This window comes from Homarus americanus, unplaced genomic scaffold (genome assembly GCF_018991925.1).
Source record: "Homarus americanus isolate GMGI-L3 unplaced genomic scaffold, GMGI_Hamer_2.0 scaffold6956, whole genome shotgun sequence".
Lineage (NCBI taxonomy): Eukaryota > Metazoa > Arthropoda > Malacostraca > Decapoda > Nephropidae > Homarus > Homarus americanus.
Window position 1 is genome coordinate 1 of NW_024736814.1, and position 21,632 is coordinate 21,632.

The window sequence follows — 21,632 nt, forward strand, 5'->3', positions numbered from 1 at the left end:
TAGTAATGAATGACAGTCAACAGATGAAGAGAGACAGCTGTCTGTAATGGGTTATCCCTAGACTAATGTAATGACATACGGGGCTGTGTTAAGATAGTTCTTCTCCAATTGTCATCTTGAAGTATGTAGAATCAACTTGTTCACCAATAATCATAATAACACAAGTTTGTACAAATAGAGTTTGTATATGGCCCTAGGAGCAGGCTGTTTCTAGGAGCAGTCTTGTTCTTGGTGCAGTCTGGTTCTTTGAGGAGGCTGGTTCTATAAATAGGCTGTTCTAGAAGCAGTGTGGGTTTAGGAGCAGGCTGGTTCTAAGAGTAGGCTGGTTCTGGGAGCAGGCTGGTTCTAGGAGTAGGCTGGTTACTTTGTACTTTTACTTTTACCCTCTTCGCCACTAATCGGCTCGTTAGCCGCTTGGGCAGTCTGGCTGTTGGTTACGTCTCTGCTACGTACTGTTGGCAAGTACTGGGCTTGGACTGGCTAGGTGCAGTCTGGTTCTAGGTCTGATGCATTGTTTTTGTGTGGTATACGAAATCTGACTGATGATTTTCCTGCACATTTTGCTTATGATTATTTAGAAAAATTTTTAGAAAATGGAATCTATAAACCAAAGACTGTAGACGTTGTAAGAGGATGCACCTGGGGCGTACCAACGGTAAGGAGGAGTATCATATGGCCCAACGGGATGAAGAAACTGCACTATTTGAGACTGAATGTGAGAAGGACCTAGGTGTGTATGTTGACAATGAGCTGAAGTTCTCGGGCCATTGCGATAAGAAGGTAAATCAGGCAAATAATTTATTGGGTCTTATAAGAAGGTCGTTCAGAAATCTAGACGGTCCGTCCCTCGTACCGATCTTCAAGAGTGAAGTGCTTCCCCATCTGGAGTACTGTCACCCGTCTGGTCCCCGAGATATGCTAGGGACTGTCAGTTGGTTGAAAATGTTCAAAGGAGGGTCACCAGATTGGTGCCTGCCCTTCGGCACCTCAGCTACCCTGAGAGATTGGAGAGCCTGAACTTGCCTAGTTTATGCTACAGATGGGTAAGGGGGGACCTAATTGAGGTGTATAAGCATCTCAGGGGACACTACTCAGCAGAGTGTCCTTATTGGAGCTGGCGGACGCTCGCCCCACAAGGGGTCACAGCTCAAGATTGAAGAAGCCGCAAGTCCAGAAAACTGTGAGGGCAAACTTTTTCTAAGTGAGGGTTGTAAACTCTTGGAACAATCTACCAGAGAGTGTTGTGACGGCACCGAGTGTGAGCTCTTTCAAGAGAAGACTTGACCAACACTGGAGCAGGTTCAGGTACATTCAGGAGCCGGTGCATGCCCAGTACTTGCCAACAGTGTGTAACAGAGACGTGACCGATCGCCCGGGCGGCTAGCGAGCCGATCAGTGGTGAAGAGGATAAAAGTAAAAAGTAAATAAAGTTATTTAAGATACGCCTCCATTTTTTAGCTAGATAAACTAGCTACAGATGGAGGCGTATCTTAAATAACTTTATTCATTCATATTAAAACTAGATATGATTTGATCTACAAAATTAACGGAAGGTTCAGTAATGTTTAGCGTTGTATAATTAATTTATTTGTAAATTAGAATGGAAAAAAAACACAGTTAACAATGAGGTAGAGTGTATGTGATAAGTGTAGTAGGACAGAGTGAGTGTGTTAGTGTAAACAAACTCAGACTGTATTGGTGACACAAGCGACCAGTTGTGTCAACCAGCTGAGGGAACAAACAAAGCTGTGTAGTAGTTCAGCAGCTGAGTGAAAGTTACTTTTATCAACTAATTACAAGTGAAGTCTTGACAAATAACAGTATTTACTATCCAGAAGTATCCAAGAAGGGAGACACTCCAGATAATGGCCCTCAAGGCCTTTGACCTGGTGTCGGTTCTGGACAGAGTGGATCTAAAGGTTTGTATCGAGTTAGGTTAGGTTAGGTTAGGTTAGGTTAGGTTAGGTTAAATACTAGGGTGACCGAAACTTAAAGTTTATTCTTATATTCGAGATTGATAAAATTGCAGATTACAGCAACCAAAGATTCTGATAAAAAAAATGTGTTACCTAACCTAACCTTATCTAACCTAACCTTATCTAACCTAACCTTATCTAACCTAATGTAATATAAGAAAATGATCATAGAAAAAAATAGGTCTATCAATTGAGTGGTTGGTGTTACTGCAATATTGCCCCGAGATTTATTCCCTCTACGATATGTTTAGATCGCATTAATAAAAGTACTAGATTAAAGAAATAGAATGTGTTAGTGATTGTGAAGGAATATTCTTGTTTCCTCTAGAATATTAAAAACAAATACAGAAATTGCAACTTTTCCACTTTTATTTTTCCTGAGGTTTGGGTAAAAATATATATTGAATGGTCTGTGCATGCTTTAGAGAGTGCCATGTATCCGCTCCTGTTGACAGTAAGGCAATATAGCGAAATAAAACTGCAGTCCCACTTGCCATTAATAACTCTGGACTGGGCAATTTTAGGCTGGGCTGGAGCATGCCTTAACCCATCAGTGCTGGTTGTACTGCAGAAGAGAACCACCACACAATGGTGATAACCTTCTCAAATTTTCAAGTTGAAAAAATTACTTATGATCTTAATTTTTGTGGGGGTATATTGGAGAAGTACCATTTTCTTCAGTAGAAAATGATCCTAAAGTTGCTCGTGAGTCTATAGTACGGTACGTGTTACCAAATCTCCTTGTGAAATTTCTTGGTGTAATACCTTAGAAAACCGAGTTGTGATAACCAGCAACTTTAAGAAATATTTGTATAGAAGGAAATCTTCTCTCTTTTAGTCAAGAATAATATCACCAAAAAGGTGGAGTTTATAATTTCCCCAATTTTCTTTTTCAGTTATTGTTTTCATCTTGAACATGAATCTACGTTAGTACGCTAGCTCCCTTGTGACACCTTGTTGACTTGTTTACATTACATTTTATACGATTTGTCATAAGATAAGAAGTACCAACCAAACCTACCTAATCTACCTTTCCTAAGTTAGAAGTATATTACACCTGTATATGTATCACAAAATTCATTTGTACTTCAGTATGTTGGTTATTGTTATGATAATTCACTGATAAATTGATTTCTTTTTTAACTTATTTTGTAATTCTATTTCAGATTGATTGTTTTGAAGCTAGTGGAAATGACCTGTACCTGGGATCAGATGAAAGGTGAGAATTCAACTGTATCTTGCATAGGCTAGTTGATATCAATTAACTTACAATGCTAGTTAGTCTCACTGAGTAGGTTGTAATGTTAGCTGTTCTCATAAAGGTTATACTGTATGTAAATTCTAGTTGGTCTTTGCTAGTAATCTTAATTAAATTACTGTATAAAACTAGTTACTCTTACTTTGGGCATTATTTTAGTTCAACTCACATAGGCTATAAATTTTCCTCTTTAAAACACTTGGATTTGTAAAATTTATGAACTGAGATTTAATGGCACATATCCCTTCCCTTGAACCTCACACCTTCAGTGTTAGGACACATTAGGATCCCATTTATTACATGTGGCAGTGTGTTTAGAGCAGAAACAACCACCATCTAACATTGGAGGGGATCAAATGTTTTACAGTTCTTCACTTTTGCTTTTTCAGTATTGTGGTTCATTACCTTGTTGAGGAACGGACGCATGATGGCACCGGCAAGATATTTTACTCTACCAATAAGATAAGCCAAAAGAACCTTGGGACAGTAAGTGTTCACGAAGTGCCATTGTTAAATTTTTTGCTGCGGCCATTGAAATTGCTGTCATCCCAAAGCTCTTGCAAGCCATTACTATTAATGGTGTCCAGGTACATTCCTATGACACATGCTGATGACTAACGTATTTTATCAATCAGTGATGGGCCGTACAGAGAATTAGTACGGTGAAACATGAACTTACATATTGTTGGTCAACACCAGGATGGTGTCAAATGTTCACATAAACTGCCTCCACCATCATTAGATTTAAGCCTTTGTTGGTGACTGTACTTTACTAGATTTTAAGAAAAGTATATTATTTTTAAATAAATTTTAGTAATGCATATCTGAAATTAATTTCTTCATATAACTTGTCAATTTTTTAAACATGTTTATTGTAAAAGATGTTGCTGTATGGTACTTGGATATTTTGCCAATCATAAAATTTTTATTTTAACACGTTAAGAGCGTGAAATATCTGAGAAATACAAAATTGATTCAGAAGATGAAATATGAGAAGGATGCAAAGTGGATTAAGTACAGGTACATAATACAGTTTGTGTATATTGTTATTATTTTTTACCCTTTTCCCATTATCAAGCTCAGTGGCTGAATTCAAGAACACACTCATGTCACACACAAATAAAGTACACACACACACAAATAAAGTACATGCACACACACACACACACACACACACACACACACACACACACACACACATGCACACACACACACTGTACTGTACACACTTTTTTTGTATCATGGAACTTCTACCCTTTAGTGGTGAACTGACATGCATGAATTCACCACTAGTTTGTTTTGGTTATGCCACCCATGGTATACTTCATTGAGGAAGAATATGTAGAATTACACAAGGAAAGTTTGCACTAGGGCAAAGGGAATGTAAGAGGCTCAAAAGAAATATGATGGAAACAATGGTTAACACTTTCTTAAATGCTAGGAAAACATTTATCACCGACTATTGCACTGGAGGTGACTAGGGAGTTCTGAGAGCAGGTAGAGTACAGTATTCCCTTAAAACTCATGGTTTTAAAGCTTACGTCCCTCATAAACTTGTGGATTGCCATGGAAAATAACTAAAATAAATCTGAGGCAAAAAGATTTTTGCAGATTTAATAACCAACTGTACTGGCAAAGCCAAGTCACTGGCTATATGTTATCATGTTTCTTTGTATTGTCACTACCACATCTAACTATCACTGTATGGACCTAATGTCCATGCAGTGTTATTTCATGTTTATTTATTTATGTTATTTCATATTTATTATATTGTCTTATTTATTCATAATGTTGTTATACATGTGCATATTGCTACCTGTATTTATATATGTATTTTGCACTCTCCTGGGATGGCATGAAGAACTCGTGGATTTTGCTTTCTCACAGTGTCCATTTTACCTAACCCCAGTGAACTTTAAAGAAATACTGTACATAATAACGAAATGTCAGAAAAGGGCAGAACTTAAGACAGGAAGGATGTGTGAAATGAATGCCACTTAAAAGAGTACAGTACAGTACAGTATATGTATACAGTTTTTGAGGGGGATGGTTGAGAAGATGTAGAAAGAAAGAGTGTGAGACAAAGCTGATAAAGGTGTAGTGATTTAGGACTCGACACAGATGTGTGATTTGGTGGTGTGCTTTGTGTGGGCCATGCTGTTGAATGGAAGTGGAGTTTTATCATTTATTTAAACCTATGGATCTTTTTCCACTTTAGAAAAAGACTGTGGTACAACTGAAAACAGCCTCTGCTCTTGGACGCTTGATGGTGCTAAGTGATGGTAATCTGTACCTTCTTGATGCTGATGTTCTTAACACCATTGGTTCAGGCCCAAAAATGAAGAATGTCTCTGTGTTTTGTGTTAATGAAAATCCTAACACATTGGACCCCTTCACTGTTCAGGTAAGTCACTGTCTCATGGTGCATGCCAGGTGACTGGTAATGGCTTATGAGTAAGTATAAATAATTTTATTTGGACAGAGTGGAAGTATTTGATTATGTAAAGCATAACATATAAATTGGTAATGACATTGTAAAAGGTTTGTGAAAATTTTAATTTCTCTCAATAAAACTCATAAGTATATGATTACAGTTATGTGTGGGCAAAAGAAGATGTATCCAGATCTGTTCCTTGCATGAAGACAGAGTCTCCTTTCTTAAGGAATTATCAACACCAGAGCCAATCAATATTGCAATGGATGGGAACTATGTATGTGTTGCTGGACAAGGCCATTATTGTGTGTTTAATGTGGAATCAGGGTCCAGTCAAGATCTCTTCCCTTATGATGCTGCTTCAACTTACCCTCATGTCAAGAGAATAGCCAAGGTACTTATTCTCTGTTCACTTCTTGACTCTTAAGCTTTAAATTATTGAATAAAATCTACAGATTGCTTTGCATTAAAATGGAGTTGTCTGAAATCTTGTGAATTTCACATACTGTACGTACATGGCTAATATTATTCTGTTGTTTCTTGTGTGTTTTAGGAGGAGTTCCTGCTTGCAGGGCCAGGCAACCTGGGAATGTTTGTGACAGCTGCAGGTATTTCTGAGCGACCACCAATCCAGTGGACAGAGGGGATATCTGCTGTATCTTACTATCATCCATATATTATAACAATAACCAATCAGTTTATAAGAGTTTATAGGTGAGTCATTGTCCCTCCTAAGAGTAGATGGTGATTCAATGTTCATTATGTACAATTAGTGCTTCATACTGTAGATTCTTAGATTCCATTTCTGTGCTTCAATCAGTGGTGAAGTAGCCATATGGCTAATATGGGACTTCAGACATAACTTGTGATATATTATTAAAAGTTTGAACAATTGGATAATCTTCCTTGCATTAAACACATAAAGATTTGTAGACAAGTTGATGCAGACTTTAATTTTGCTTATTTCACCTTTGGTTTTATATAGGAGAGGTGTCACTTAGTTCCTCCCTTATGGAGATCTGCCTCTGTTGTTCAGAGCGATTTCAAGATATTCACAATTACAGTAAAATAAATACAGCATACCCTGACAATTTGCGGATTTTTAATTTGCGGATGACACCCTGGATGTACCCAAGAATGTCTTAAGGGTAGTTTTAAGCTTGCTGGCATTTTTGCGGCTGTGACAGGGAGCCATTCGTTCTAGAGACAGTAATTTCTTTTACCTGTATTGTATACTGTATGTGTGTGTGTAGACACACACACACATAAGCACAGACAAACCTCATATAAATAAATAATAATGGGAAAATCCTCCCACAAATAATCAGAAACAAGACAAAAAATGTATTAAAAATGTGAGGTTACCCTCAAGTCAACTCACATACTATTTAATACATTTTGATGTCTTGTTTCCGATTATTTGTGGGAGGATTTTCCCATTATTATTTACCCTGTATTTGTATGTGTTTTATGTGTGTCTACACATGCACACACACACACATACTGTATATACAATGCAGGTAAAAGAAATAATTGTCCTAAGGACAAACACATACATTTCTTTGTACATGAGTAAAAATGTAACAACTCCCCCGGTCAGCAAATGTTATTCGTGGATTTGTCTATTTGCGGCCATTTTGAGAACCTAAGCCCCGCAAATTTTAAGGTCATGCTGTATTGCACGTAGTTCATTTGAATTTCTCCTCGGAGCATTCTGATTTTGTAATTTGTTCGCTCAAGGATGTAGAATTGATGAAATAATTTGTACAAAGTATTAATTTATCTAAAATCCATTAGAAATGCATCCAAGAGAGTAGGGAACTAATTTAGAATGGGACAGTTGTTGATTGTAACAATTTTCACTTCCTCTAATCTAATATTTGACTTAGTATTTGTAAAGGGGCAAGTTTCTGAATTGTCTACATTTTAGTGACAGCTTTCTTGTAATTTGTCCAAGGAGTAGAAAACTTAATACTCACCCTAATACTAACCTAACCTGACTAACCTAACCTAACCTAACCTAACCTAACCTGACCTGACTAACCCTAATATTTATATAACCTAACCCCACCAATTAGCATTTGGATGGTATAAGGAGAGGTTTTGGTATTGTTTTCATATGGCAGTCATAATAAGTATGCAGGATTTCAATCATCTTCAAGCCTTCCCCCCTCCTCTACATCTTATAAAAGTAGATCATGTTTTTTAGCACATTTCTTTAGGGTATACAATTACTGTTGATTTTTAATTGATCAATAAATAGCAGAAATTTTGACATTTGTATGTGAAAATGGTTCTTTTAAGAAATGAACGGATAAAGGTTTTGATCATTATACCTTATGTATCAGCTTATTTTAAATATTGTGCGTCATATATCTTAAAAAAAAATTACGTAACTAATTTTAGTTTGTATATGAATTTTTATTTATTCCCTTCATTTAATCTCATTTGTTTTTGACAAAAAATATTGTACACCCAATGAATGTGTAAATAGTTGTTGTAGTTTGTGATGATTGAATATTAATATACAGTAGGTGAAAAGTTGAAATATGTTTCTTTCAGCTTGATTGATCAGCAGCATAAACAAACTCTCAGCTTTTCTGGGGGTGAATTAGTGGGAAATTTTGATGGTCAACTTTATGTGGCAGCTAACTCGTGTGTGTCCTGTCTCATGCCTCAGCCTTGGACTATGCAAGTTCAGGTTAGTTTAAGACATCGTGTATCATCCAATTTCCTACAGCTTCTTTCCTTCGACTGTCCAACTCTTCTCTTCCTACTCTTCACCTTTTGCAATCCTTTGGTGCTTAAAAATGCTGAGGTGGTTAGTGGCTGTAGCATGTGAGAAAGACTTAAAATCAGACCATTCCCTCACTGTGAGCTGCAAGAGGGAATACAGGTACCAGTAGATAGAAAAATAGTATAGTTTGTCAGATCATTTTGCATGCCTTCTCAACAGGAGCTGCTAAAGGGAATTTTGATAGAACAAATATAGTTTGCCATCCTCTCATGGGGAGCTGCTGAAGGGAATAATGATTACAATGTAAGTTATTGCCTAAAGGAATTAGATGTTAAAAGATATAGATTGACAGGGTTACTAATCAAATGAGCTTCAGTCCAATTAGGCTCCAACCTTTACAATTGTTTTTCGAATCTAAAATTGTTTCTCCACCAGACCTTAATGGATAGTGAAAGAGTGGAGGAGGCTGTGGAACTGGCAGAACACAGTGGAGCTGTGGGGATGAGCCAAGAACAGTACCACCAGTTGTTCCGTACACTACTTCAAAAGGCAGGTTTTATTAAGCTTGCTCATGGAGTTTATGATCAAGCGCAAGAATATTTCCTGAGGGGCTCCGTGGATGTAAGAGAGGTAAGGTTTCAAGGAAATGTGTACCATATGATGCACTTGTAATGTTTGTGTAGTAACCCAACCTAACTACATTATTAGTACTGTATTGGGCTCTGTTCCTAATGCACTCATGTACTCGTTCATGTTTGAGAAATCCAGATACAGATGCAAAATACTTGTGCTTAAAACATATTTTGTGCAATTTTATTGATATCATCCCCCTCTTAGTTAGTAATTTATTTTTTTAATGTTTACAGGTGATCAGCCTGTACCCGGGTCTCATGCCAGATTCTGTTGAGTTCATGCGAGCTCAACCACCCTTGCACCATCTTGCTGATATAGCTCAAGCCATGCATGGTGACCAGACCAAGATTGAAGAAGCTAAATCATTCCTCTCAAATTACCTCCTGCATCTTCGAACCTTAGGAGAACCCATCACATACAGAATGGTGAGAAAGTATTAATGCCTAAAGAGTGCCCATATTCTATTTTGTTTAAGAAAAATATATAGTTAATTTCTTTCATTCTTGTAATACACTTTTTACAATATTATAAGTGGCTGGAGGCAAGAACAAACACAGACTCGCATTCTTCAATTATCATTCATTTATTCCTACTGCTATGATAGCTGTGTTCTGCTATGGTGTTCCTATTCTACAACGAGGACCCAAAGTATATAGTGTCTCCCTGTCAATAACTTCATGATATCCCTTTTATTCATGGACCCTGCTGTGCTCTGGTCATATATTTGCCTACAACTTTATGTAGAACATGAGAGTGTACCTGTCCCAGCTCTTGCCTATCAAGGTTATCAGTCATTTGCTTGGAGCCACCTAGTAGATATGCAGCACATTAACTTAGTGTTTGCCTAGGGTACACACCAAAGTTTTGTGGCTGGCAGGGAACACATCTGTCTTCCTTTTGTTTACTCTGTCTCCGGTAAAAGTATTATGTGCAATAAATCAGAGATACGAGGGTTTTAAGTTTAACCCCAGAACTTGTTAAAAAAAATTCTAACTTCCTTCCACCCTTCCAAGAAATAACATGCATTATAGGGTAGACAATGAGTGAAGAGAGGACAGTGTTCAAGGAGGTAGAATGGAGCAATAGCATATCAACATTTGGGAATGAACATTGAATGTACTGTAGTCAGGGACAAAAATTTGCTCCCTGCGGTGAGACTCAGCCACGGAAATAAGTCTCCAAACTGACTAACCCTGACTGTTTCATCTCACTTGGGGTTGATACTGCTTCATTTTGGGCAGGAGCAAACTTTTGACCCCAACTGTACAGTCACCCACTGAAGTCCTGTCACCTCTCCTCTTGAACCACAAACCCTGAGATTCAGATTTGTGAATCCAAAACATTTATGGACAGAATAGTGCATCAGGAGGAGAGACAACAGAACTTTCGTGGGTGACTGTACAAGAAATATTCAGACACCTTTAGATCAGCATTCACCCATAAAAATTAAATCAAGGCTGAAGTCCTGGAAAGAATTAGTTACTAATAAATGCTTCATTCGTTAACCACCCATAATGAAATACTGGGTCATAGCTCAAGTCCCAAAACTGATGAGATTATATGCTAAATGGCTGTGAATTATAGATAGTGAATTGAAAAACAAGAATCGAGTGACTAGCTTTCAACCATAATACTGTATTAACATATGAAGGAGGAGACATATACCTTAATGTAAAGATGAGGTAAATTGCCTGACAACCAATAATAGCAGCAGTAATCAAGTGTCACTGCTTGTAGTAGGTCGGGCAAGTCATAAATAGATGAAAAATACCTAAAATAGTACATGAGGGGAAATTTTAGGTTAGAAGGCCCCAAGGAAGAGAAAAAGGAACATATCATATAAGATGCGGCAAAAACCTGCAATACTGTACTGCGGTTATAGGTGATGCAAGGTCAAATGCAGTGAAGAGGTGTGATAGAGTGGCAGCAGATCTTAATGGGCTATAGAGCCACAGGAGTAAGTTGGAATCTTTAGATTATGTACAGAATCTATGACCATTGACTTGTTTTTCCTAAGGCATGAGTGTTGATTGATAAGTGTATTACTGTATACTGTAATAATGAAAAATTATGAAAAAGTTTGGAATTCTGAACTGTCACTCGATTATATTATGGACGCATGTTTTATGCTTGGGTGTTTAGATCTATATTGGATTGTATAACAGTAGATGATGATAAAATGAGAGAGGTAGTAACTTCTCTACACAGAATCAGAGTTTTGTAATTGTACATGACATCTTGATCTAACCTGTGTTTGTTGTTAAATAGATTTATTCCTTAATTCCAGGAAGTAGACACTGCTATTATCAAGTTGCATGCTGAGAAAAAGTCTGCAAATTTGTTACTATTCCTTGACTGTGGAGACATTGTGTGCAACTTGCCTGAGTGTATACGTTGGTTGGAAACTCATCAACAGTTTTCTGTTTTAGCAAAACTGTACAGGTAATGCACATTCATTGCTTTTCCTGCAGCATTGTTATGCAGATAACTATTGAGTTGGACATGCTATATGTGTGAAAATGTAGTTGCAGAAATCTATTTACCATAATGCACCTAAATATGTAAACACTAAGTAAAGGCCATGGGCAGATATACGCTACTTAACATTAATACTGTACTGTACGTAATTGAGTTTTTTTGTGTTATAATTAAGTTAAGATTTCTCCTAATGCTTTTGTTTATATTTTTCTTTCAGAGTTTTAGGCGACCTTGATAAATCTCTTGAAGTCCTCACTCGACTTGTAAGGGATGAAATTAAGGATAAGCATTTTAAAGGCATTCAAGATTTGGTGGACTGCTTGATATGGTAACTTTACATATATTGACCTACAAAACTCACTATTTATAGCTGTAGATAGAAATAAGGAAAGGTAGTTATACATTTCTTCATAGTGTGGCTTCCCTTTATTTCTGCCATATTGCTCTGTTAATTATCTCTTTCATTAGTGTTTACTAAGCTGTAGGAAACATGTGAGATTTAGGAAATTAATTTTTCATTAATTTAAGCTTTTTATTACTTAATCCAGGGTAGTCTGAATCAAGAACAAATGTGCATACAGATACAGGTATTTTCCCTTCATTCATTGTCATTCAGTCATTTTAACTTGCATAGTAGATGTGTTCTGCTGTGATAGAGAACATGTGTTCTGGAACAAGCAGTGTAGTTTGAGTATTTTTAGGTAAGAGATTAATTATTGGGGTGAGGCAACTGAGAAGGTACAGTGCTCATGTCTTGTCTGAGGAGTTTGATTCTTGAGCACTCCAGGTCCACCCAGGTGTAGATGAATATATACCAGTACCTAACTTTAGAGCTAAGGCAGTTGAGTCAGTGCCAGCCACACTGCCTCTTTGTGTACCAAAATTTGACATATGGTGTCCCTAATAGTTTGTCATGCCTGTGGGACCTTCTGTTAGGTAAGAGACTGGTTGCCAAGGTTACTTGTGTCAACTTCACCTTTAGAGAACAAGTAGTTGTACTATTATAGGCATTCATCTTTGATCTGTTGTATGGTGATCCCAGATTTTAGTGAGAGGTTCTCAAATTCTGATGCCAAGTGTACATACTGCATAATACTGTATTCCTTACATATGTATCAGCAGTCACGTGGTGGGCTAATATTATTTTTCTGGCTGCTGTTTTATAATGAAATGTTATTGTATATCATAAAGTTATATCAAATTTGAAAAATCTATTGACAACTTGTAAATGTACATTATTGTATTGAAACAATCAGATGAACATAAGAACATAAGAAAATAAGGAGTCTGCAATAGGCCGGCTGGCCTGTGCAGCTCCTGTCGAGAGTTACTACCACACTCTATCATCCATGAATCTATCCAGCCTCCTTTTGAAACTTTCCAGCATTCCAGCACTTACTACAAAGTTGCTAAGCTTGTTCCACTCGTCCACCACCCTATTTGTGAACCAGTTCCTCCCTATCTCCCTAAACTTATCCAATTTAAATCCGTTGCTCCGAGTCCTATCCTGCTCTGATATTATAAGAAGTAATATCTCCGTTAACTGGAATCCATATTAGCCGGAACTGTCAATTCCCCGGAATTGAAATTTGCCCAGAATTTTCCAGAAAAATTCTCTCAATTTCTGCCCTGTGAATGAGTTTGAGGTTGAAAATCAGGCACATATTCTGGAAATTTCCAAGAAAAATCCTGAAAACTGTCTTCAAATTTTTTTCTTCTGGGTCTGTGAGCAAATTCTGAGGATTAAATAATGCATAATTTTCAGAAAATTCCAAGAAATTTTCCCAATACCTGTACTCGGAAAAATTCCGGGAATGTGGGATTTTTTCGGGTTTGAGAGAATCGTCTCCTTACGCTGAATCATTTATCCCTGGAAGAGCTCTGCACCAATTATTCTAGTAGTTAACAAGAATATCGCTGTAATAGATTTTCTAAAAAGCTATAGTGAAGGACCTTCATGCCTCCACATGTTACAGTTTTGAATCTGCCTGCAAAGAGCTACCGGGTAGCAGTCCTGTGAATTATTTTGTGGCAGTGTCATATTCATGAAAAAAAATTTAATTAACCAAATTTTGTGTGTATTATGGCTTCAGAATTACATTGCTCAAACTACTTTTTTTTTTTAATCATTTCACTAGTAATGCAAACTTAGTGCTTGAGTATTTCCTTCCAAAGTAATGGTGTTGGGTTAAGTTGCAACCAGAGGGGAGGACTGAGTTTCTTACTTATACACTCGCAGACTTAGAAATAGAATAAAATCATCATCAGGTACACTTGCCAATGATGGAACAGCCCATTTGTGGACTGGTATACAGTACTGTACTGTTAAGATGGTAGGGCAGCCTACTACTGTAGTTGTCAGATGCTTCGGAATATTAGCTCAGCACCTATCCTGTATCATATCTGGTAAATACTTGTATGCATGGAGAAGAAATTAATCCCTTCCAGGATCAGATGATATTAAACTGTGTAATAAAACATTTGATTCACAGTGCGGCTGACCCAAATGTTGTATGGCGTTACTCAGACTTTGTGTTGGATCGAAATCCATTGGAAGGAGTAAGAGTTTTTACTGAAACAAAAGCAACATTGGATCCCTCAAGAGTTCTGCAGATCCTTCAGAGGTACCCAGAAGCTAGGTTAGGATTTCTCCATCACCTTATTGACACCAAGAAGTTACAGGTACTTTTATCTCTGTATAATTGTTTTTGGTATCTTTTGGATGTTGTATAGGCAATTGTTCTTGAAATATACAAAGTGTGAGTAGAATGACATGTCGTAAAATTAATTTATTAATATTTGTTTTAGGATGAAAAATATCACACAGAGTTGGTCCTGCACTATGTAGATGAGGCAGTGAGATTGATTAATGAGGGGCCCACATCTGTTGAACAACTGGAAGAGGTTAGAGGGAAGTTGCAAGACCTGCTCACCTCTTCTTGCCACTACCAGCCTCAGCCAGTCTTGTCCAGGATGCAGGGTACTAGTCTCCATGTGGAAACAGCTGCAGTATTTGGAAGGGTAATTCTTTTATTTTTTTATTATACTCTATGTTTTTTTGTGTACCTTACAAATTAATTCATCACGTTTTTATTTTTTTAGTTTTATTAGTACAGAGACCATAGTTCAAGCTAAATATGGATACAGTAATTATATATCTTTTTAACTGTTAACTTTGTGATGTTACAGAATTGTTTGGATTTTTTTTTAAATTTTATACGTATTCATATAAATGTGAGGAGTTTTATTAACTTTAAATATTCTAACTAGTCTCAAACAGTTTTCTGTCTTACTTAACTCCCAGAGTACAGTGTCAGAGCTTGTATTGTACAGTACTTACCAAACTACAATTCCTCACTCCTCTTGGGAGCTGCTCTGAAGGTGGTGGCCATAACAGAAGAAGCCTCCAGGTCACCCATTTACTGCATATCTCCTTTGCCCTCTCTGTTCCTTATATCCCCTTCCCTATTTTATCCATAATACAGTGTTCTAACTTTACCTCCAGTGATTTAAGCACTAACTAGGCAGTCTCCCCTCTACCCTGTTATGTTGCAATTTTAATCTTATTTTACCTGTACCTTATCCTGTTCTTTGCAACTATTTCATAGGCCCATAGCACCTTGGGGACTCTCTCATCCAGTTTGCTTCTTTACAATTTACACCCTTTGTCCACTTTGGCATTCCACAAACACACCGTATAGCTTACAACTTCATACCCTTTCCTCTCTGTCAACCTCAGATGCAGCTTTAGGTTAACTTATTTTGGTAGTGTAATTTAAGGACATTCTAATTAATTTCAAGCCAGTGTTTTACAACCATGTTTGATGGTAGGAAGTATTATACTGTTCCTTAGTCCCTTTTTTATCCCAAGCTTAAATTCCTTCCCCCATGTGGTAATGCCCAGCTCTCCAATCACTCTCCTCCAATGTATTTTGTTGTTGTTGTTAGTGACCACCATAGAGTATTTTATTCGTATTTGTCCATTCTGACAGCTTGGTGAACATGAAAAAGCTCTTTCCATGCTTGTCCATCAATTAAAAGACTTCAGTGCAGCAGAGCAATACTGTATAGCACAGACCAGAGGTGCAGATAACACATTTAAATCCAATATCTTTCTCAAGTTGCTAAAGATATACTTGCGACCACCACCTGGGTAAGTAGGAAAAATCACCATCATCATTTTATAGCCATTTTCCATGCTTGTGTGGGGTAGTCATGTGGGTAATTCCTTCTGGACAAAAGTTCTGTTCCTCACAAAGACAGTAAAGTATCTTAGGTTCCTGCCCTTAAATTAAAATCATGTGCAATCAGTAATCCATTTTTTTAATATCTCAACTATTTCCTCATATCTATTACCTGATCATGATAGACCTTAATCACAATAGTGTTAATGCCTTCATTTGGGGACTTATTTCAAATAGGTTGTCTGTCCATCTTATAAAGATTACAGAAGTTTCTGATCATTTTCTTTTCAAATCTATCACCTTATTGCAAGTGTAAACTCGTGTGGCAGTTCCTCAACTTGATGTGCATTTGGTTTCATTTGACAGAGTTTCAGTTACTTGTATTTGTGCCATATGATGAGGAAGAGTTTTTGATCAATGCCTTCAAATTTAATAACCCAATTTCCTTCGTTTTGCAACATTAAAGTAATGTTTTGGTTTCTTAAAATAGATGTGCATTTGAGCATGGTTCAGTGATTCCTGCTCATTGGTTGCAGAGTAATAAATTATCATCAATGCAAATGCAATAAGAGAATAGGCCATCTGTTTTTTATCCAAAAATTGTTAGTCTATAGCCTTATATTGCTAATATAAATTCATCCCATGGTTTCTCAAACATGAGTGCATTTGGTCGTTGTTCAAAAAGTTTTGGTGATTTCTTTCCTTTTCTGAAAATTCAAGACTAGACATTCGTGATGTCAACTTATATGGTAACTTTTTAGAGATACCCAAAACACTTTTGGATTCTCTTGTATATGTACATGCAGTACATACAATTTGTTGCTATTGTACAGTTGCCCATGTACTGTACTGTAAGTACCTTTGTGGGAGACCTGAAGGATTGTTTTCCTAATACTGTACAGGTTCTTCTCTTTGTCTGTTCTCATGATACTATACAATTTACTGGTTTACATCAAATTGTCAATATTCACACTACTCTTCAGTCACCTCTACTCTTCACTGTCTGATCCTTGACTTCACGTAAGATGTTAAGTACAGTACTGTACAGTATTGTCTTTGCCTAATCTGTACATCTGCTGATTCATCTGTTAATTTCCAATATGTATTGAAGTTATGTCAAGAAGTGTTTGACATAGCCATATCAAATTCTTACTATGGCTTTGAATATGAGTGCCATTGACTTATTTTTAAAGGAATTGTGATCACTTATGGATGGGCTTTGTGGTGCTCTTGGAGTTTCTTAAATGAGCTTGGCAGTAATTATATTTTCTGTCGTTTTTAGTTCTTCCCCCAGTGTCTTCAATTAATTTTTTTAACATCTACAGGGGTTCTGAAGATGACATCGAACTAGCATCAGCAATAGAACTTCTGTCAGTTCACGCTGGGGACTTGGAAGTATCAGCAGTCTTGGCACTCCTGCCACCCACTTGGTCGCTCAGTATTGTTCATCACTACTTACGAGCTGCTCTAAGAACCTCTTTGCATCAGGTGCAGTATTTTGCAGTTTTTATTTTTTAATCATTTGAAATAAATGCTTCATTTGCAGTCTTACTTTACAGTAATGGAATATTGGCATTATTATTAATATATCATTATATTTATAATTATGTTGGTACAAGTAGTACTGTACCAAAATTACTCAAAGTTTACAAATGGGTTTATTGAATCCTTTTGTTGGCACATGACATCTCTACTCAATTTTACTATGCATATACTGTATTCAGACTTTTAGTGAAGACAAGAGGATAAATAACATTTTTACTAAATCAGTGAACAGTGTATATAGTAGACACTTAATTTATGTGATACTGTAGTTAAACATTTTGAAAGTCTTTAGTGTACATTAAATTCACACAAACTTAACCTAACCTAATATTTTAATGTATCAATATAATGTTAGGGACAAGGAGAATAAAGTAAAAAGTAACGTTACCTATAAGTTGAAGACTGGTGAGGCACCAGGTGTAGTGGTACTGTATTGTATCACTGTTGAAATGTTGAGGATGGCAAGTGGAAACAATGACACAAGTGTACAGATACAGGATACTGTACATTTAACCAGGGCAAGGGCATACTAAAATAGAGGAGAGCATATACTCCTGTATAGTTCCCCTATATTAAAGGGAAGGTGATGATTAATTTACTAATTACAGAGGAATAAGCCTGTAGAGTTATTACTGAGACAACTATAGTAAAAAAAAAATATTAAGGGAACAGTAGTGTGGGTTAAAAAAAAGGAAGGTGGTGTACGTATCAAATGATTCTGTTAAAAGATTATTAGTGCAAATTTTATTGGGGAGAACAATTTGGTTATGGCATTAATGGGTCTAAGAAAAGGTACATCATAAAGAGGAATAGAAAAACAGTGTGGGAAGTATGAGGTGTATGGGAAATTGTTGTATGTTGTCCAGAGCTTTAACAGGGAAAGTAGAACATAGATTGAAATGTGTTGAGCAGAGGGACATTGGCTTCCCTGTGAAAGACTGACAACGTCAATGATGTGCTATATCAGCGTGGTTGTTACTAGTTTCATGTGTGGTAATTATAATAAAAAATATATATGTACAGTAGTCTAAAGTGTGATTCTTTTGAGATTAGTATTAATTTATTGATATGTTACTGAATGTTTATGGGATTGGATGTGCTGGTGATACTGGAGAATAAATGACACCAAGTGATGGGAGAATCAGTATTGTTTTTTACTCTGGCCACATGTTATATAGTGCTGAGAAGAGTTTTATGGCTGGGGAGGGGAAACAGTGACTGGTGGTTACTGCATACAATATTTATACCCTTTAAAATTCATCTGTTGGCAGTAAAGTTGTTAATTTACCTTATGTGGATCACCTGAAGATTAACCCTCCAGCTTATAACACCTTAAAATAACCCCCCAATGTTAAACTAACTTATTAATCTATCTACCCTCTCCCCCCTCCCAAGCAATGTTCCCTCAATTTTTCCCTCTCAGTGAGGATGGTATTTTATTCTGTGCACCAATGTTTATTTACGGTAATATGAAAAAGAGATCTCATTGTCGTTGGTGATGTGTGCAGCAGGAAAAAATAAGTGTCCGATACTTGATTGATTGTTATGCAGCCCCGTAAGCATGCAGCTTATAGGGAACATTGCCTCCAGGTAGTGTTAGGGTGTTTATTCATCGGGTGAAGTAAGCTAAGAGCTAATCTTCAGGTGATCCTATTATACATACTGTATAAGAAAAGTTATTTATTTTCTTATTTGTTTTCAGAGTCGAATCAAGAGAATACAGCAGACACTTGTGCGCAGTGAGAATCTACAACAAAAGTTCATCCTATATAAACTCAATAAAGATATAGGACCCATTCCATTAGCTGCAAACAGGTTTGCTGTAGTTTTTTCAGTAGTATTATGTAGTGCTAACATGTCGTCATAATAGTTTACATCAGTTTGTGTGAAAGCATTTATGAATGTGTTTGTGGTGCAGAAAAAAGGGAGAGTGTAGGGATCATATAGAGACTAGAGAATCATGATCATAACACCAGTAATTTATAGGTTTAAGGCCAGAGATTTGGTAAACATTAGTGGTTGTTATGGCTAAAACTTTGGTTAAAGTTTGTACTGTACTTAAGACTGTAAGTGGTATAAAATAAGAGTATAGTACATCTCTTCAGCCTTTAAAATGATACACTAATGGAGCCCCACTAACTGGTGGATATCTACTGCTGCTTGTTTAAGCCACAAAGGCTCTTGTAAACTCACAGGAACAGTGCTGTGCTAACACTTAACCATTGTACATTGTACAGTTTCACAAATAGACTAAGCACATTAGTACAATGTTTGGGGAATTGCTTGGTACCTGACCTCCAGACATGTGTGATGTTTATGTACAAATGTACTGGGTTAGACATCTGATGTCTTGCTCAGACTAGTATATTACTACCAACCATTTTCTAATAGATAAGATTTGGTCTGTTGGTGATTGGTACATTTAAAAAAAGTATCTATGGAATCTCCACACTTAGACTTAAGATGCAAGAGGAAAGAAACGAATCAGAAGCTCCAGAAACAATGTGCTTAAGATCAGTTTGTGGGACTGGGGATTGGAATGCATAGAATACAAAATGCAGAAACTTAGAAATCTGGAAATGAGAGAGGTGTCATTCAGAGATAACTAAGGTAGTGTGGACTTATTGAGAGATGGATAGTGAAAGATCATTTAAAAAATAAAATAAAAAATAAATATATTTTGACGAATGTAAGCCGTGCATTTTCCCCTTAAAAAATTTGCAAAGGTGGGAGTGCCGTTTACTTATCAGATACAAATTTTAGTAACATCTCGAAAATACCTTGTGCGTTCTATCACTTCCTCAGAAACTCGTTTGCATACCCTGAATGGAGAGCATTTTTCCATCCCTATTTCAAATCCAGCTATTTGAGAGTTCTGGGATTGGGGATTCCAGCTAATGGGGAGATTTCTAATATATTTATTTCAGTTATGGATGGGAGGAAGGGGAGGGAAAGTCTAAGGCAGGGGTTCTTAACCTGGGGTCCATGGACCCCCAAGGGGTTCATGGATGGGCATCAAGGGGTCCGTGAAGGTCAGATAAAAATTTTAAATTTATATTCAAGCCAAACAACAACCTTCTCATTGAAATGAACTTTTGAGCAGAATTAAAGTTTTGTTTTGTTTAATTTGCACAAGATGATTGTATTTCATTTTTGTATGGAGTGGCCATTAGTTTTTGCATAAAAAGTGTGAAACATAATTGTTAAGATTGTTTACTTTATTCATACTTTGTGTATGTCATACACTGTATGAGGCAATGAATTTTCAATAAAATAAAGTATATTCATTGCATACAAAGTTGTGTTTATGTGCTTATGTGCATTTTTCTAGGGAGGGGGTCCATAGCTTTCACCAGATTCCCAAAGGGGTCTGTGACTCAAAAAAGGTTAAGAACCACTGGTCTAAGGAGATGGGAGAATTTTATGGTGAAGGATACATTACACATGGAGGGGTTGGAGATCTAGGGTGGAGCATAATATGCGATTGATAAGAGAGCATGACTTTTTTGTATGTTACAGCAGTAAGAGTGAATGGATGACAGTGAATGTGTGTGTAATTTGCAATAAAGGGACTAAAAGATAAAAATTGTACAGTAATTGGGCACCATAATTATTCAAACTTGTCATTCTCAATGCAGGATATGCTGTGTTTGCAACCGAGGATTTTCAAGCTGTGAGTTCACCATCTACCCAAATGGAGTGATGGCACACCCAGCATGTGCACCCAATCCTAGTGTCTGTCCTCTTACTGGCACTGTCTTTCAAGTTTCGCACGATTCTGCTACCAAACCAGGAACCAAGAAACAATTCTCCAGATGAATGGAACATTTCTAGATTAATGCACTGGTTAATTATAGCATATACTGTACAGTACAGTATATATAATTACTTTTAATTTGTTAACTCTTTTTTCATGTGGCATTATGGAATAAGACAGAACTTCTTGTGACTGTGTAGCCTTTAATCCCCAAGAACTTATAAAATATAATGTGATAAAATTTTTATTGGCCACCGATGATCTCTCATACAAAAATTAGTTCATTGTTAATGTTAAGTACATTATTTAAGAAATTTTGCTAGAAAACTGCACATCTCTGGGTCTTGCATAAATAAAATGAAGCAGAGAGATTTCTTTCTGTTCTAAACCGGTGACCTCACCCATTCCTACTGGGGACTCACCTGACTGTTCCCGGCGACCTCACCTAGGTACCTTCTTAACCACTAATAATCCGCCCAATCGAAAGTCTGGGAATCTGACCATATTATCATTATTTATTGTTTCCCAATTTAGGCTGAATTTGATTTCTCTGTGATCACTGTTCCCTAGTTCTTCCCCTATTGTGATATCTCTGATAATATTTTCTTTATTTGTTAATACTAGGTCTAA

The 21,632-nt window shown here is 36.8% G+C and overlaps 1 protein-coding gene across 1 annotated transcript; it reads left to right on the plus strand.

The window, feature by feature from the left end:
* The first annotated feature begins 1,569 nt into the window (after positions 1-1,569).
* LOC121872483 (transforming growth factor-beta receptor-associated protein 1 homolog) lies at positions 1,570-21,371 on the plus strand. Its single transcript, XM_042375269.1, has 17 exons — positions 1,570-1,919; positions 3,143-3,195; positions 3,624-3,720; positions 5,453-5,638; positions 5,829-6,062; positions 6,222-6,382; positions 8,231-8,369; positions 8,841-9,035; positions 9,272-9,463; positions 11,326-11,480; positions 11,734-11,844; positions 14,009-14,198; positions 14,325-14,537; positions 15,509-15,669; positions 17,026-17,188; positions 18,948-19,060; positions 20,884-21,371. Exons 1-17 carry the CDS (start codon positions 1,866-1,868, stop codon positions 21,062-21,064), a joined length of 2,598 nt encoding a protein of 865 aa, XP_042231203.1. The 5' UTR covers positions 1,570-1,865; the 3' UTR covers positions 21,065-21,371.
* Positions 21,372-21,632: the final 261 nt, after the last annotated feature.